The sequence below is a fragment of the Salmo salar genome, chromosome ssa02 (assembly GCF_905237065.1).
Source record: "Salmo salar chromosome ssa02, Ssal_v3.1, whole genome shotgun sequence".
NCBI classification, from domain to species: domain Eukaryota; kingdom Metazoa; phylum Chordata; class Actinopteri; order Salmoniformes; family Salmonidae; genus Salmo; species Salmo salar.
In genome coordinates this window covers 18,995,985-19,011,600 of record NC_059443.1, presented here as the reverse complement: position 1 = coordinate 19,011,600, position 15,616 = coordinate 18,995,985, and the positions used below count along the sequence as shown (strand labels likewise).

At 41.6% G+C, this 15,616-nt stretch overlaps 1 protein-coding gene across 1 annotated transcript in view; it reads right to left on the bottom strand.

Moving 5' to 3' along the window:
* Positions 1-571: 571 nt before the first annotated feature.
* Positions 572-15,616, bottom strand: part of LOC123733553 (protein FAM189B-like) — a 68,845-nt gene continuing 53,800 nt past the window's right edge. Inside the window, exons 5-9 of the mRNA XM_045712842.1 lie at positions 5,657-5,764; positions 5,356-5,516; positions 1,014-1,113; positions 640-712; positions 572-582 (exon numbers count right to left, since the gene is read on the bottom strand). Of these exons, the coding sequence (XP_045568798.1) occupies positions 572-582; positions 640-712; positions 1,014-1,113; positions 5,356-5,516; positions 5,657-5,764 (453 nt within the window). The remainder of the gene's footprint in view (positions 583-639; positions 713-1,013; positions 1,114-5,355; positions 5,517-5,656; positions 5,765-15,616) is intronic.

Below are 15,616 nucleotides of genomic sequence, written 5' to 3'. Positions count from 1 at the left end.
AGTGTTGCCTGTTTACAGTTGAAGTCGGAAGTTTACATACACTTAGGTTGCAGTCATTAAAACTCGTTTTTCAACCTCTCTACAAATTTCTTGTTAACAAACTATAGTTTTGGCAAGTCGGTTAGGACATCTACTTTCTGCATGACACAAGTCATTTTTCCAACAATTGTTTACAAACAGATTATTTCACTTATAATTCACTGTATCACAATTCCAGTGGGTCAGAAGTTTACATACACTAAATTGACTGCCTTTAAACTGCTTGGAAAATTCCAGAAAATGATGTCATGGCTTTAGAAGCTTCTGATAGGCTAACTGATACAATTTGAGTCAATTGGAGGTGTACCTGTGGATGTATTTCAAGGCCAACCTTCAAATTCAGTGCCTCTTTGCTTGACATCATGGGAAAATCAAAAGAAATCAGCCAAGACCTCAGAATATTTTTTTTACTAGGATTAAATGTCAGGAACTGTGAAAAACTGAGTTTAAATGTATTTGGCTAAGGTGTATGTAAACTTCTGATTTGAACTGTAGGTAAAGAGTCAATGGGCCCTTCATGGAAACTCTCCATTCAATACAGACCTGTAAAAACATGAATAATAGAGCTGAAGTGAACAGAATGTAGCATGTGACTCTCACCCTCTCCGCTGAAGGCAGTGGATGTGGCCCTCTCTCCTGACAGCTCGTTCCCATGGCTGTCAAACACCGTGGCCTAAAGACAACCACACAGGACATGTGTTTAATAGACACACACACCCGCATGCACACGTACACACATACAAACACACAGAGGCAACTGTCCTGTATTCCTGCTTAGCACATTCTCTCTCTCTCCACACACACACACACACACACACACACACACACACACACACACACACACACACACACACACACACACACACACACACACACACACACACACACACACACACACACACACACACACACACACACACACACACACACACACACACACACACAAGCAAACATGTCCAGATTACCCCACTGACCTGGCTAGCTGCTCTCTGTCCCATCACTAATTCGTAAGGAGGGGGACAGTCAGTGGGGTACAGAGGCACTGGACTCTCCATCGACCCGTTATAGGTGATACTGAGGACATATAGATACACAGACAAACAATGAAGAATGATTTTATTGGCTATTTACAAATGCTAGCGTGTGTGTGTAATAATAATATATATATTTGTGTTTACAGTTTTTTTTCCAATTGCTAACATGCATTGGTCCAAACTGAAGTCACATTGTGAAAACTCTTCACACAGTCAGCGACACAGAAGTGTATTTGGACCAAACTGTGAATCATTTTTCATTGCTTTCACACAAAATGCATCCAATGACCTTATTCTCCAAAATCCATGAACTTTTTTCTCATTCATACTCCACCACCTGCAAAACTATATACTTGCAGCACGTTTTCAAATGCTGACACACTGTTTCCAAAACTGTGAAAAACACATTCAACACAGAATGATGGCAAATGTCATGCATTTCTGCAGTAACCTGATTGAAACATAGAAAAACTCAGCAGAACATTTAATAATTCCAAACACAGCTGATTGCAATTTCAGCTGAAAGCCTACCCAAGTGTCCTGTTTTTAGTCTCGCTACCAAACAGACAAAAGAGGACGGCTTAGGAATGATTTAGCTTGGAAACATGGATGAAGGAAGACAGGTTGGTGGGGGAAGAAGAGTGGCAGGGAGAGGGAGAATGTGTGGAGGATGAGATAAGGGCCACAATTATTGACCATGTTGTAAACCATGGTCTCTCTTGAACTACATATTACAGTACAATACAGTATGTTTACATTTTTACATGTACTGACATTTGGAAATATATTGATTGTTTTGTGTTTTTCAGTAGGATCCAAAGGTTGCCTCCCAGAGGAGGAAGAGGCAGAATATTATCAGCTGAACAGGAAATTGCCGTGGTTGACATGATAATTGGCAACAATGCAATAAAACTGTGGGAAGTTCGGGACAGAGTGCTGGTAGACTATCACTTTTGGGAATGTGAATACAGTCAGCACAACGACAATTGCCAGAGTCCTAGAGAAACATAAAATAAGGATGAAGCAGTTGTACACTGTACCCTTTGAGAGAAACGGTGAACCTGTGAGAGAACTCCGGTATCAGTATGTCCAGGTAAGATGTCTGTTCAATACATACACATGTAAAGTACTGTAAAACTGTGGATTTACTGTATTTTAGAGAGTAATGGAGATGGAAGCCAGGCAAACTGCACATACACTCATCTTTGTGGATAAAGCTGGATTCAACCTGGCAAAAACATGCCACAGGGGAAGAAATGTGATTGGACAGAGAGCAACCGTGGATGTCCCAGGCCAGAGAGGAGCTAACATCACAATGTGTGCAGTACTGTCCAATGGTGGTTTGCTGTTACACAAACCACTCATTGGCCCCTACAATACAGAGAGGCTCACTTCTTTTCTGGATGACCTGCATAATCGACTTGTGCCAGCGGAGGAGAGAGGGGCAAGAAACTCCCCTACCTTCGTTGTTGTGTGGGATAATGTGGCATTCCACCACTCTGCTGCAGTCACAGACTGGTTTACTGCACATCCCAGGATGTCAGTACTATTCCTGCCTACATACTCCCCCTTCCTAAACCCCATAGAGGAGTTTCTCTCTGCGTGGAGGTGGAAGGATTATGACCACCATCCACATGACCAGATGTCCTTACTGGACATGAATGCGGGGTGTGGAGACACTTCTCCTGAAGACTGCCAGGGTTGGATTACAAATTACAGAAGATACTTTCCAAGATGCATCAACTGAGAAGACTTAAGATGTGATGTTGATGAGAACTTGTGGCCAAATGCAGGAGAGAGGGAGAACTAGAACCCTCACAGTACTGTACAGTATGAGTGATTATACTATACATGTTGATGAGAACTAGAACCCTCACAGTACTGTACAGTATGAGTGATTATACTACACATGTTGATGAGAACTAGAACCCTCACAGTACTGTACAGTATGAGTGATTATACTATACATGTTGATGAGAACTAGAACCCTCACAGTACTGTACAGTATGAGTGATTATACTATACATGTTGATGAGAACTAGAACCCTCACAGTACTGTACAGTATGAGTGATTATACTAGACATGTTGATGAGAACTAGAACCCTCACAGTACTGTACAGTATGAGTGATTATACTATACATGTTGATGAGAACTAGAACCCTCACAGTACTGTACAGTATGAGTGATTATACTACACATGTTGATGAGAACTAGAACCCTCACAGTACTGTACAGTATGAGTGATTATACTATACATGTTGATGAGAACTAGAACCCTCACAGTACCGTACAGTATGAGTGTTATACTATACATGTTGATGAGAACTAGAACCCTCACAGTACTGTACAGTATGAGTGTTATACTACACATGTTGATGAGAACTAGAACCCTCACAGTACTGTACAGTATGAGTGATTATACTATACATGTTGATGAGAACTAGAACCCTCACAGTACTGTACAGTATGAGTGATTATACTATACATGTTGATGAGAGCTAGAACCCTCACAGTACTGTACAGTATGAGTGATTATACTATACATGTTGATGAGAACTAGAACCCTCACAGTACTGTACAGTATGAGTGATTATACCAGACATGTTGATGAGAACTAGAACCCTCACAGTACTGTACAGTATGAGTGATTATACTATACATGTTGATGAGAACTAGAACCCTCACAGTACTGTACAGTATGAGTGATTATACTATACATGTTGATGAGAACTAGAACCCTCACAGTACCGTACAGTATGAGTGATTATACTACACATGTTGATGAGAACTAGAACCCTCACAGTACCGTACAGTATGAGTGATTATACTACACATGTTGATGAGAACTAGAACCCTCACAGTACTGTACAGTATGAGTGATTATACTATACATGTTGATGAGAACTAGAACCCTCACAGTACTGTACAGTATGAGTGATTATACTATACATGTTGATGAGAACTAGAACCCTCACAGTACTGTACAGTATGAGTGATTATACTACACATGTTGATGAGAACTAGAACCCTCACAGTACTGTACAGTATGAGTGATTATACTATACATGTTGATGAGAACTAGAACCCTCACAGTACTGTACAGTATGAGTGATTATACTACACATGTTGATGAGAACTAGAACCCTCACAGTACTGTACAGTATGAGTGATTATACTATACATGTTGATGAGAACTAGAACCCTCACAGTACTGTACAGTATGAGTGATTATACTATACATGTTGATGAGAACTAGAACCCTCACAGTACTGTACAGTATGAGTGATTATACTATACATGTTGATGAGAACTAGAACCCTCACAGTACTGTACAGTATGAGTGATTATACTATACATGTTGATGAGAGCTAGAACCCTCACAGTACTGTACAGTATGAGTGATTATACTATACATGTTGATGAGAGCTAGAACCCTCACAGTACTGTACAGTATGAGTGATTATACTATACATGTTGATGAGAACTAGAACCCTCACAGTACTGTATAGTATGAGTGTTATACTATACATGTTGTTAATGTGTTTTTGTAATTATTATTGCAGTCCTGGAATTTCTGGAATTAGTTTTTTGTTTCAACTTTTTATTGTTCACAAGTAAATTACTATATGCAAAGATATAGAAAAAATTAAGGTTATTGAAGCAAATTGCTGCATTTCTGATTCATTCTTGTTACATATACTTTAGTACAGTCAATAAAGTGAAAAGGTGTTCATCTTATTCTATAATGAAATACTGATTTATGTGAAAAATCATTCAAACTTCAAAGAAAAGTCCATCATTTATGTAATTCTCCCTGTTAGTGTTTTTTAGGTCAGTGTGTTATGAGTGACTGTATGCTTTCTGAGTGAGAATTGTTGCCAGTGTTTTGGTCGAACAAGCTTATTTTGAGACATGTATGAAGTGTTTTGGTGGTTTGAATGAGTTTTGGAGGTGAGATTAACTGTTTGGCCAAGATGCATGTTGGTAATGCAGACTGTGTGAAGAGTTTTGAAAGAGTGGCTTCAGTATTGACCAATGATTGTTAGCAATTGAAGAAAAACTGTAACAAATGTGGTTCTTGCATACCCCAACTCCCCCTGAGACACCCGCAGGGAGTGGGGTCACAGCCAGGGTCACCATTGTCCAGCGCCCCTGGAGCAATTAGGGTTAAGTGCGATGCTCAAGGGCACAGCAACATATTTATCACCTTGTCAGGTCCGGTATCCGAACCAGCAACCCCAACGCTCTAACCTTCAGGCTACCTGTGTGTGTGTTATTACCTCTGTGCGTCTGTCTCAGAGCTGCAGGTGTATTCAGGGGGGTAGTAGGGGGGCGGAGGGATGGGCGGGACAAACTCCTCAAAGTCCATGATGTTGGTCAGGAAGGCGTCCTGAGGAGTGGTGCATTCTGGGTTGACGGAGCGAGAGCGGTGCGGGGCAAGCTAGAGAGAAACAAACAGAGATAGAGGAGGGGAGGAATCATAAGGGATGGATAAAGAAAATATTTTGTGTGTGTGTGTGTGTGTGTGTGTGTGTGTGTGTGTGTGTGTGTGTGTGTGTGTGTGTGTGTGTGTAGACTCACCAGGTGCACTAGGTCCAGGGAGAAGATGTGTATACTACAGGTGACAGTAGAGAGAGTACAGATGATGGTAGAGAGAATACTCAGACCACAAGCACTGAACAACAGGTCCTGGAACAGAGAAGAGGACACTCAGACCACAAGCACTGAACAACAGGTCCTGGAACAGAGAAGAGGACACTCAGACCACAAACACTGAACAACAGGTCCTGGAACAGAGAAGAGGACACTCAGACCACAAGCACTGAACAACAGGTCCTGGAACAGAGGAGAGAATACTCAGACCACAAGCACTGAACAACAGGTCCTGGAACAGAGGAGAGAATACTCAGACCACAAGCACTGAACAACAGGTCCTGGAACAGAGAAGAGGACACTCAGACCACAAGCACTGAACAACAGGTCCTGGAACAGAGAAGAGGACACTCAGACCACAAACACTGAACAACAGGTCCTGGAACAGAGAAGAGGACACTCAGACCACAAGCACTGAATAACAGGTCCTGGAACAGAGAAGAGGACACTCAGACCACAAGCACTGAACAACAGGTCCTGGAACAGAGGAGAGGAGATCAGCACGTAACACACAGTCAGGAGGCCAGGGCAGTTAGGAGCAGTTTGGTTACTGTTTGTAATAATTTATACATACTGCAGCGTGCATCATGTGCCTTGGCTATTATATTATGCTCTGCTTACATCATCTGCATCAATTATTGTCGACATCAGAAAACGTAGCCCACATACTCTCAGAGAATATAGACGCCACACACACTGAGCTGTCATTAAACACACACACACTGAGCTGTCATTAAACACACACACACTGAGCTGTCATTAAACACACACACACTGAGCTGTCATTAAACACACACACACTGAGCTGTCATCAAACACACACACACTGAGCTGTCATTAAACACACACACTGAGCTGTCATTAAACACACACACACTGAGCTGTCATTAAACACACACACACTGAGCTGTCATTAAACACACACACACTGAGCTGTCATTAAACACACACACTGAGCTGTCATTAAACACACACACTGAGCTGTCATTAAACACACACACTGAGCTGTCATTAAACACACACACTGAGCTGTCATTAAACACACACACTGAGCTGTCATTAAACACACACACACTGAGCTGTCATTAAACACACACACACTGAGCTGTCATTAAACACACACACTGAGCTGTCATTAAACACACACACACTGAGCTGTCATAAAACACACACACTGAGCTGTCATTAAACACACACACACTGAGCTGTCATAAAACACACACACTGAGCTGTCATTAAACACACACACTGAGCTGTCATTAAACACACACACTGAGCTGTCATAAAACACACACACTGAGCTGTCATTAAACACACACACTGAGCTGTCATTAAACACACACACTGAGCTGTCATTAAACACACACACCTGAGCTGTCATTAAAACACACACACTGAGCTGTCATTAAACACACACACACTGAGCTGTCATTAAACACACACACTGAGCTGTCATTAAACACACACACACTGAGCTGTCATTAAACACACACACTGAGCTGTCATTAAACACACACACACACTGAGCTGTCATTAAACACACACACACTGAGCTGTCATTAAAAACACACACACTGAGCTGTCATTAAACACACACACTGAGCTGTCATTAAACACACACACTGAGCTGTCATTAAACACACACACTGAGCTGTCATTAAACACACACACTGAGCTGTCATAAAACACACACACTGAGCTGTCATTAAACACACACACTGAGCTGTCATTAAACACACACACACTGAGCTGTCATTAAACACACACACTGAGCTGTCATTAAACACACACACACTGAGCTGTCATTAAACACACACACTGAGCTGTCATTAAACACACACACTGAGCTGTCATTAAACACACACACTGAGCTGTCATTAAACACACACACTGAGCTGTCATTAAACACACACACTGAGCTGTCATTAAACACACACACTGAGCTGTCATTAAACACACACACTGAGCTGTCATTAAACACACACACACTGAGCTGTCATAAAACACACACACTGAGCTGTCATTAAACACACACACTGAGCTGTCATTAAACACACACACTGAGCTGTCATTAAACACACACACACTGAGCTGTCATCAAACACACACACACTGAGCTGTCATTAAACACACACACACTGAGCTGTCATTAAACACACACACACTGAGCTGTCATTAAACACACACACACTGAGCTGTCATCAAACACACACACACTGAGCTGTCATCAAACACACACACACTGAGCTGTCATTAAACACACACACTGAGCTGTCATTAAACACACACACACTGAGCTGTCATTAAACACACACACACTGAGCTGTCATTAAACACACACACACTGAGCTGTCATTAAACACACACACTGAGCTGTCATTAAACACACACACACTGAGCTGTCATTAAACACACACACACTGAGCTGTCATTAAACACACACACTGAGCTGTCATTAAACACACACACTGAGCTGTCATTAAACACACACACTGAGCTGTCATTAAACACACACACTGAGCTGTCATTAAACACACACACTGAGCTGTCATTAAACACACACACTGAGCTGTCATTAAACACACACACTGAGCTGTCATTAAACACACACACTGAGCTGTCATTAAACACACACACTGAGCTGTCATTAAACACACACACTGAGCTGTCATTAAACACACACACTGAGCTGTCATTAAACACACACACACTGAGCTGTCATTAAACACACACACTGAGCTGTCATTAAACACACACACTGAGCTGTCATTAAACACACACACACTGAGCTGTCATTAAACACACACACTGAGCTGTCATTAAACACACACACACTGAGCTGTCATTAAACACACACACACTGAGCTGTCAAAAAACACACACACTGAGCTGTCATTAAACACACACACACTGAGCTGTCATAAAACACACACACTGAGCTGTCATTAAACACACACACTGAGCTGTCATTAAACACACACACTGAGCTGTCATTAAACACACACACACTGAGCTGTCATTAAAACACACACACTGAGCTGTCATTAAACACACACACTGAGCTGTCATAAAACACACACACTGAGCTGTCATTAAACACAACACACTGAGCTGTCATTAAACACACACACACTGAGCTGTCATTAAACAACACACACTGAGCTGTCATAAAACACACACACACTGAGCTGTCATTAAACACACACACTGAGCTGTCATTAAACACACACACTAAGCTGTCATTAAACACACACACTAAGCTGTCATTAAACACACACACTGAGCTGTCATAAAACACACACACTAAGCTGTCATAAAACACACACACTAAGCTGTCATTAAACACACACACTAAGCTGTCATTAAAAACACACACACACTGAGCTGTCATTAAACACACACACTGAGCTGTCATAAAACACACACACTGAGCTGTCATTACACACACACACTGAGCTGTCATTAAACACACACACACACTGAGCTGTCATTAAACACACACACTGAGCTGTCATTAAACACACACACTGAGCTGTCATTAAACACACACACTGAGCTGTCATTAAACACACACACTGAGCTGTCATAAAACAGACACACTGAGCTGTCATAAAACACACACACTGAGCTGTCATTAAACACACACACTGAGCTGTCATTACACACACACTGAGCTGTCATTAAACACACACACACTGAGCTGTCATTAAACACACACACTGAGCTGTCATTAAACACACACACTGAGCTGTCATTAAACACACACACTGAGCTGTCATAAAACACACACACTGAGCTGTCATTAAACACACACACTGAGCTGTCATTAAACACACACACTGAGCTGTCATTAAACACACACACACTGAGCTGTCATTAAACACACACACTGAGCTGTCATTAAACACACACACTGAGCTGTCATTAAACACACACACTGAGCTGTCATTAAACACACACACTGAGCTGTCATTAAACACACACACACTGAGCTGTCATTAAACACACACACTGAGCTGTCATTAAACACACACACTGAGCTGTCATTAAACACACACACTGAGCTGTCATTAAACACACACACACTGAGCTGTCATTAAACACACACACTGAGCTGTCATTAAACACACACACTGAGCTTTCATAAAACACACACACTGAGCTGTCATTAAACACACACACTGAGCTGTCATTAAACACACACACTGAGCTGTCATTAAACACACACACACTGAGCTGTCATTAAACACACACACTGAGCTGTCATTAAACACACACACACTGAGCTGTCATTAAACACACACACACTGAGCTGTCATTAAACACACACACACTGAGCTGTCATTAAACACACACACACTGAGCTGTCATTAAACACACACACTGAGCTGTCATTAAACACACACACTGAGCTGTCATTAAACACACACACTGAGCTGTCATTAAACACACACACTGAGCTGTCATTAAACACACACACTAAGCTGTCATTAAACACACACACTGAGCTGTCATAAAACACACACACTGAGCTGTCATAAAACACACACACTAAGCTGTCATTAAACACACACACCAAGCTGTCATTAAATACACACACACACTGAGCTGTCATTAAACACACACACTGAGCAGTCATAAAACACACACACTGAGCTGTCATTAAACACACACACACTGAGCTGTCATTAAACACACACATACTGAGCTGTCATTAAACACACACACTGAGCTGTCATTAAACACACACACACTGAGCTGTCATTAAACACACACACACTGAGCTGTCATTAAACACACACACTGAGCTGTCATTAAACACACACACTGAGCTGTCATTAAACACACACACTGAGCTGTCATTAAACACACACACTGAGCAGTCATTAAACACACACACTGAGCTGTCATTAAACACACACACTGAGCTGTCATTAAACACACACACTGAGCTGTCATTAAACACACACACACTGAGCTGTCATTAAACACACACACACTGAGCTGTCATTAAACACACACACTGAGCTGTCATTAAAACACACACACTGAGCTGTCATTAAACACACACACTGAGCTGTCATTAAACACACACACACTGAGCTGTCATTAAACACACACACACTGAGCTGTCATTAAACACACACACACTGAGCTGTCATTAAAACACACACACTGAGCTGTCATTAAACACACACACTGAGCTGTCATTAAACACACACACTGAGCTGTCATTAAACACACACACTGAGCTGTCATTAAACACACACACTAAGCTGTCATTAAACACACACACTAAGCTGTCATTAAACACACACACTGAGCTGTCATAAAACACACACACTGAGCTGTCATAAAACACACACACTAAGCTGTCATTAAACACACACACCAAGCTGTCATTAAACACACACACACACTGAGCTGTCATTAAACACACACACTGAGCAGTCATAAAACACACACACTGAGCTGTCATTAAACACACACACACACTGAGCTGTCATTAAACACACACATACTGAGCTGTCATTAAACACACACACTGAGCTGTCATTAAACACACACACTGAGCTGTCATTAAACACACACACACTGAGATGTCATTAAACACACACACTGAGCTGTCATTAAACACACACACTGAGCTGTCATTAAACACACACACTGAGCTGTCATTAAACACACACACTGAGCTGTCATTAAACACACACACTGAGCTGTCATTAAACACACACACACACTGAGCTGTCATTAAACACACACACTGAGCTGTCATTAAACACACACACTGAGCTGTCATTAAACACACACACTGAGCTGTCATTAAACACACACACTGAGCTGTCATAAAACACACACACTGAGCTGTCATAAAACACACACACTGAGCTGTCATTAAACACACACACTGAGCTGTCATTAAACACACACACTGAGCTGTCATTAAACACACACACTGAGCTGTCATTAAACACACACACTGAGCTGTCATTAAAACACACACACTGAGCTGTCATAAAACAGACACACTGAGCTGTCATAAAACACACACACTGAGCTGTCATTAAACACACACACTGAGCTGTCATTAAACACACACACTGAGCTGTCATTAAACACACACACTGAGCTGTCATAAAACACACACACTGAGCTGTCATAAAACACACACACTGAGCTGTCATTAAACACACACACTGAGCTGTCATTACACACACACACTGAGCTGTCATTAAACACACACACACTGAGCTGTCATTAAACACACACACTGAGCTGTCATTAAACACACACACTGAGCTGTCATTAAACACACACACTGAGCTGTCATTAAACACACACACTGAGCTGTCATTAAACACACACACTGAGCTGTCATTAAAACACACACACTGAGCTGTCATTAAACACACACACTGAGCTGTCATTAAACACACACACACTGAGCTGTCATTAAAACACACACACTGAGCTGTCATTAAACACACACACTGAGCTGTCATTAAACACACACACTGAGCTGTCATTAAACACACACACTGAGCTGTCATTAAACACACACACTGAGCTGTCATTAAACACACACACTGAGCTGTCATTAAACACACACACTGAGCTGTCATTAAACACACACACACTGAGCTGTCATTAAACACACACACTGAGCTGTCATTAAACACACACACTGAGCTGTCATTAAACACACACACTGAGCTGTCATTAAAACACACACACTGAGCTGTCATTAAACACACACACTGAGCTGTCATTAAACACACACACACTGAGCTGTCATTAAAAACACACACACTGAGCTGTCATTAAACACACACACTGAGCTGTCATTAAACACACACACTGAGCTGTCATTAAACACACACACTGAGCTGTCATTAAACACACACACACTGAGCTGTCATAAAACACACACACTGAGCTGTCATTAAACACACACACTGAGCTGTCATAAAACACACACACTGAGCTGTCATTAAACACACACACTGAGCTGTCATTAAACACACACACTGAGCTGTCATTAAACACACACACTGAGCTGTCATTAAACACACACACACTGAGCTGTCATTAAACACACACACTGAGCTGTCATTAAACACACACACTGAGCTGTCATTAAACACACACACTGAGCTGTCATTAAACACACACACTGAGCTGTCATTAAACACACACACTGAGCTGTCATTAAACACACACACTGAGCTGTCATTAAACACACACACTGAGCTGTCATTAAACACACACACTGAGCTGTCATTAAACACACACACTGAGCTGTCATTAAACACACACACTGAGCTGTCATTAAACACACACACTGAGCTGTCATTAAACACACACACTGAGCTGTCATTAAAACACACACACTGAGCTGTCATTAAACACACACACTGAGCTGTCATTAAACACACACACTGAGCTGTCATTAAACACACACACACTGAGCTGTCATTAAACACACACACTGAGCTGTCATTAAACACACACACTGAGCTGTCATTAAACACACACACTGAGCTGTCATTAAACACACACACTGAGCTGTCATTAAACACACACACACTGAGCTGTCATTAAACACACACACTGAGCTGTCATTAAACACACACACTGAGCTGTCATTAAACACACACACACTGAGCTGTCATTAAACACACACACTGAGCTGTCATTAAACACACACACTGAGCTGTCATTAAACACACACACTGAGCTGTCATTAAACACACACACTGAGCTGTCATTAAACACACACACTGAGCTGTCATTAAAACACACACACTGAGCTGTCATTAAACACACACACTGAGCTGTCATTAAACACACACACTGAGCTGTCATTAAACACACACACTGAGCTGTCATTAAACACACACACACTGAGCTGTCATTAAACACACACACTGAGCTGTCATTAAACACACACACTGAGCTGTCATTAAAACACACACACTGAGCTGTCATTAAAACACACACACTGAGCTGTCATTAAAACACACACACTGAGCTGTCATTAAAACACACACACTGAGCTGTCATTAAACACACACACTGAGCTGTCATTAAACACACACACTGAGCTGTCATTAAACACACACACACTGAGCTGTCATTAAACACACACACACTGAGCTGTCATTAAACACACACACTGAGCTGTCATTAAACACACACACTGAGCTGTCATTAAACACACACACTGAGCTGTCATTAAACACACACACTGAGCTGTCATTAAACACACACACTGAGCTGTCATTAAAACACACACACTGAGCTGTCATTAAACACACACACTGAGCTGTCATTAAACACACACACTGAGCTGTCATTAAAACACACACACTGAGCTGTCATTAAACACACACACTGAGCTGTCATTAAACACACACACACTGAGCTGTCATTAAACACACACACACTGAGCTGTCATTAAACACACACACTGAGCTGTCATTAAACACACACACTGAGCTGTCATTAAACCACACACACTGAGCTGTCATTAAAACACACACACTGAGCTGTCATTAAACACACACACTGAGCTGTCATTAAACACACACACTGAGCTGTCATTAAACACACACACTGAGCTGTCATTAAACACACACACTGAGCTGTCATTAAACACACACACTGAGCTGTCATTAAACACACACACTGAGCTGTCATTAAACACACACACTGAGCTGTCATTAAACACACACACACTGAGCTGTCATTAAAACACACACACTGAGCTGTCATTAAACAACACACACTGAGCTGTCATTAAACACACACACTGAGCTGTCATTAAACACACACACTGAGCTGTCATTAAACACACACACACTGAGCTGTCATTAAACACACACACTGAGCTGTCATTAAACACACACACTGAGCTGTCATTAAACACACACACTGAGCTGTCATTAAACACACACACTGAGCTGTCATTAAAACACACACACTGAGCTGTCATTAAACACACACACTGAGCTGTCATTAAACACACACACACTGAGCTGTCATTAAACACACACACTGAGCTGTCATAAAACACACACACTGAGCTGTCATTAAACACACACACACTGAGCTGTCATTAAACACACACACACTGAGCTGTCATTAAACACACACACTGAGCTGTCATTAAACACACACACACTGAGCTGTCATTAAACACACACACACTGAGCTGTCATTAAACACACACACTGAGCTGTCATTAAACACACACACTGAGCTGTCATTAAACACACACACTGAGCTGTCATTAAACACACACACTGAGCTGTCATTAAACACACACACTGAGCTGTCATTAAACACACACACTGAGCTGTCATTAAACACACACACACTGAGCTGTCATTAAACACACACACACTGAGCTGTCATTAAACACACACACACTGAGCTGTCATTAAACACACACACACTGAGCTGTCATTAAACACACACACACTGAGCTGTCATTAAAACACACACACTGAGCTGTCATTAAACACACACACACTGAGCTGTCATTAAACACACACACTGAGCTGTCATTAAACACACACACTGAGCTGTCATTAAACACACACACACTGAGCTGTCATTAAACACACACACTGAGCTGTCATTAAACACACACACTGAGCTGTCATTAAACACACACACTGAGCTGTCATTAAACACACACACTGAGCTGTCATTAAACACACACACTGAGCTGTCATTAAACACACACACTGAGCTGTCATTAAAACACACACACTGAGCTGTCATTAAACACACACACACTGAGCTGTCATTAAACACACACACTGAGCTGTCATTAAAAACACACACACTGAGCTGTCATTAAACACACACACTGAGCTG